Source organism: Acanthisitta chloris, unplaced genomic scaffold, assembly GCF_000695815.1.
Source record: "Acanthisitta chloris isolate BGI_N310 unplaced genomic scaffold, ASM69581v1 scaffold41186, whole genome shotgun sequence".
In the NCBI taxonomy this organism is placed as follows: domain Eukaryota; kingdom Metazoa; phylum Chordata; class Aves; order Passeriformes; family Acanthisittidae; genus Acanthisitta; species Acanthisitta chloris.
This window is the reverse complement of record NW_008680544.1, coordinates 3,226-7,890: the sequence shown is the minus strand read 5'-3', so window position 1 is coordinate 7,890 and position 4,665 is coordinate 3,226. Positions and strand designations below refer to the sequence as shown.

Sequence of the window (4,665 nt, the reverse complement as noted above, 5' to 3'; positions counted from 1 at the left end):
CTGATTGCTTGGTTAGATCAGCCTAGCTCAGTGCCTTGCATCTTTGCAGATTTTGTCATACACTTCTGGAAAGGCATCCTTGCAATTCATCTCCTCCCTCAGCTTGTGGTACAACGAGCCATCAAACATGTCCCAGAACTCCTCACGGGTCATATAGCAATCTGCATACAGCATCTGGAAACTGGGGAGGAGGGGGAAAAACAGACAGAAATTCAAGATAATGTTACTTGTGCCACAAGATTTGAAATCGAATATGAAAGAAAAATTCAAGGCAAGCTATGAAGAGCAAATATTCCGCAAAAAAAAACCCCCATCAAAGATGCTTTTCAAACCAAGCAATTATAATTGCTCACATGGATTACATCAGGACTCTCAGCCAAATATATTTTGTGGCTTTACCACTACCATGATCTCTTTTCCAAGAGGAATTGACATGTAAGAGTGAAAAAAAAAAGACTGAAAGCAAGATACTGCTACAGCCATTTTGGTGAAGGGTAAGATGGGAAAAGAAAGCAATTAAAGTAGTTGTTGCTTGTAAAATACAGTACAGAACACTTCTTTATAGCCACCAATGTATTGATATTTTCATTAGCTTTGCTACTGCAAAGAGAAAATGAGAAGGACTAAAATGTGTGTAAAACAGTGGCTCATGTTTAGCCATCCTAACCATGTGCTGCCAAATCCTCTGGCAACTTGTATTCTATCAACTTGTGTTCACAGAGACAGAAGTCTAGAGAGAGCTTCAAGAGTTCCCCCAAACCTAGAGTTCAGCCCCTTGTACTGAAAACCACACACAACCTGAATTCTCCCTGACAAATACTTTTCTAACTGCTCTTGAAAGCTTAATTTTCTTTTTCTTCCATTCAAAACATTTTGATTTCAGCCTCAAAGAAAAAGGAAGTATTTTTCCTGCATGTTTTCTTATGTGGAGGTACAGTCATGGCATCTCATGTTAGCCTGTGTTACAAAATCCATTCAAGACAGATGTAGCAATACATCCTTTGACTCTTTAGCTTCTTTGGACTGAATATTGAGAATAAAACTAGGAAGGCTATTGAGAGCAGAACAACCTGGCTGAGGCTGAGAGGAAAGCAGGCTGAGAAGATACATTCATAGTTTAAACAAAGCACAGAGTGACAAAGGTCCATTTAACAAAACAAATTAAATCCTTCTTTAGCTGTGGACTCAGTTCCTCACTTCCATCCTGTGCTCTCTAAACTGCAGCTAGCACCAGAGTGCAGCAGCAAAACACAGACATACATAAAAGCTCTATTGTGTGTGATTACAAAATTTTAAGACCATGCATTTATCCATTGTTCATTTCCCAGTGACAGGTAGAAAACAGACAAAACTTTGTTAGTAAAGAGCTTTAAACTAAAAGCTTAATTCCAAGTTAATTAACAAAAGCTTCAAATTAACTTTGGGTTGCTTTGTTCTCTGGCAGATCTCTTTCTGCAGCTCAAAGTCATTTACACTCCCCAAATCATCTCAAAGCAGCCTCACCATTGCTGCTCAGCCACATGGGACATGATCACTGTTAGACTGAGAAGTAGGTCAGAATAGAAATGTGGATAAATTATAGTGATGGTGTAAAAATACTGTGTATTGCTTTTTGTTCCTGAGAAACCAGCCTGGAACTGCTTCTCCACTGACACTACTACAGCACATTAGGCTGGCATGAGTCCCTGACAGATGGTGGGCACATGCCTCACGCCTACTGTGGTCCTGTGTAATAAGAATCTGGGCAGGGAAAAGAAAGCTCTGGAGTACTAGTTTTGAGAGAGGAAAGACTCCCAGCACCACACAGGGACAGCAGGGAGAGCCAGGGCTGAGCTCCCTGCACAAGGACACCCCAGCACAAGGACAGGGCAGAGGCACAGTGTGATGCTGCAGGGAGAACAGTCCCAAGGGCAAGCAGGGAAGCTGTCCAAACTTTTATCAGCTTGTGGGATTCCTGAAGGATGTATTCCATGGATGTATTTTGTTGCAGCAGACCCTGAGCAGCCTGGAACTGAAAGGTGACCCAAAGCCACCCAGCTCCCAGATACACTGCAAGAACTTCAGCCAGTGGTGGCTCTTTGGTTGGTTTTGCAATCAAATAATAAGTTGAAATAATATTTAAAACTCATAACACCAAAACTAGAAATTTAAATAGTTTTTTGTTATGGTGGTTGCAAAACTACTGCAAAATTAAAGTGCTGTGTGATTAAATAACTGTGATGAAACCATACAGGTGATTAAACCACCTCAGGCATCTGAGGAGTGAGATCCTTACCCATGCACACTTCTTACAAACTTTTCCATTTGCCTCATGGAAGCCCTGGCTTCAAATTGTTTCCTTTTGGGCTCTCCATAAGCTCCTATGTCCACGTAGAGTTCTGCTTCATCTCCTTTGGGATGGACCATACCAGGATTATTGGGCAATATGAAAGGACATAACCAAATAGGGTACACCTGCAGAGGTAGGAAAACACTTCATCACTTATTTTTGACACAACAGTCCTTTAAGCTCTGTAATAAATGTGACAAAATGAAGAGTTAGAAAGACTTCTTCCCCATCTGGGATGGAAACTCTTCAATTCTTCCTTTCCAGTTGTCCTGGTGTGGTGCTTAGCTGCACTTTCTAGGAGCCATAACACAAATACAAACAGACTGAGAGTGTCCTTCTAGACTTACATCCCCTCTCTCATAATATTTGAAATGAAAAGAAGAAAACCAACCAAACAACCCATCCCTGATCCCAAAGCAACAAATGAAAAAACATTTGGAGTAAAAAGAGAATGAAGAGTTTTCTTTTCCAGGTCAGTCCACAATTGAAATTTGTACTTCTTATACTAACTGAAATAAATTCAGAAATAAAGGCAAGAGAGGGAAATGAATCCCCACAGTTGGTGTTTAGGGAGACCAAGAGTCATTTTAGGTGAAAGAAAAATCAGTTTGGCTTTTACTAAGTGATCAAAGCTGGCTGTGTTAATTTCTGCTGCAGCCTTGCTTCATGGGCTCACAAAGCACAGGACTCCTCAGGACACAATAACAACCTTTAACACAAGCAGAAGATTATGTCTTGACATCAACAGTCACAGTTCTTATCATTAACAGTCCAAGATTTTCTGCATTCTAAAAACACATGTTCTTACATTGAGGTCAACATGGAAGGTCTGGATGGATTTTTCAAGGCTCTTCATTGGCACCAACATGTCCTGCACAACGTGGTGCTGCTCGTACAGCTTTCGAATCGCTTCTCCTTGTGTGAGTTTTAGTAAAGAGATTTTGGGAGGAACCATCCAGCCAAAGAGGTAACGGAAGACAGGGTTATTGCCAAAGGGAATGATGTCCTTTAAAAGGGAAAGAAAAAAGGTGTGACTGAAGAACATGTCAGTGAACCAAAGGGCAGGACTACAGAAGCCTCAGAGCAACATTAAGCCACATTTTCAATAAATTTAACTGCTGATACTCTTGCTAAACTACTTTAACACCTAGATGAGGAAGTAAGAGGGGCCTGGACTGAACTTGGTTCCTAAGCCCTGCCCTAAGCCTCCTTCAGTTACCTCTGATATTCAGTCATATGAATCATAACATACTCAGCCCCAAATGTCATGAGAGAATGAAGTTCAGACAACAACAGGCTACTATCTTACAACAGCTAAGGGAGGAATGCACAAGAAGCTACACTTACAAAACTCTTGCAAGAATATACACATAAAAGTTCATAAAAGCATTTTAAAGCTGTAAAATTTTGATTACTGCTTGCACAGCCAACTCGCATTAAATTTCCCTGGGAGCTGAGAAGATCTGGTATCTTACTCTAGAGATTCAAGATGTAGCAACAGGAATATTTCGGAATGTCAAATAAAGTTTTGCATAACTGCACACCACAATAAACACATTTATGAAGTTGAGAGTAATAGCCTGAATACGTAATTACTACTCTGAGTTTAGCCTTGGCAGTTTTTCAGCCATGATTTCACATTCATGTTTATTTCACCATCTGAATTTGAAAATCACTCAGTAGGTGTGTAAGTTTAATGCTGGAACATGTACTTGAGGTCTAAGTTCAGAAAAGCACTAAAGCAGAAATTAGCAGTTTATGATACAACATCTTACAGATAAAGAAGTGCCTTTGGATTTGCTTTGCCCAAATGCAGGACTTGTATATTTGCCATGAACGTCACTGTTTTTTTCTGCCATGAAACACAGAAGTTGTTGCCAAGGGGAAGAAGGCACATTGTACCTACACTGGGAAGAAAGTGCAGAGCCCCTTCCTACAGATGTTAGTTTAATTTTGGAACTGGTCTTACTTGGAGCTCCCAGAAGATACTGCGTGTGTGCCTGTGGTAGTAATGTCTGGAAGGAATGTATTCTATTCCAGTCTTGTCAGCTTTCAGATATGTCTCCACATGCTTGAAGAACCATGGCTTGTAGTAGTTGCCAATTTTGTTTATCTACAAGAGAACATGCATCATTAGATAAGTTAAACCTTGCTAGACAACACTGAGTATGTCCCCAAATTCCTGTACTGTGAGGAATCTATGCAATACCCTCTGTGACAGTGTGGATGAGACTGTCACAAGAGACCTAGGGAGTCTTCACTCTCCACCTGCATGGCTCCTTCTTACCCTTCCTGCATTAAGGTTTAATCTCAGAAAGGCCTGCTGAGGTTTGCCT

The 4,665-nt window shown here is 40.7% G+C and overlaps 1 protein-coding gene across 1 annotated transcript in view; it reads right to left on the bottom strand.

Annotated features, from left to right (window-relative positions):
- The window catches only part of DHCR24 (24-dehydrocholesterol reductase), a 6,616-nt gene continuing 1,951 nt past the window's right edge, over positions 1 to 4,665 (bottom strand). Inside the window, exons 5-8 of the mRNA XM_009077730.1 lie at positions 4,299 to 4,442; positions 3,138 to 3,335; positions 2,276 to 2,454; positions 1 to 181 (exon numbers count right to left, since the gene is read on the bottom strand). Of these exons, the coding sequence (XP_009075978.1) occupies positions 28 to 181; positions 2,276 to 2,454; positions 3,138 to 3,335; positions 4,299 to 4,442 (675 nt within the window). The 3' untranslated portion in view covers positions 1 to 27. The remainder of the gene's footprint in view (positions 182 to 2,275; positions 2,455 to 3,137; positions 3,336 to 4,298; positions 4,443 to 4,665) is intronic.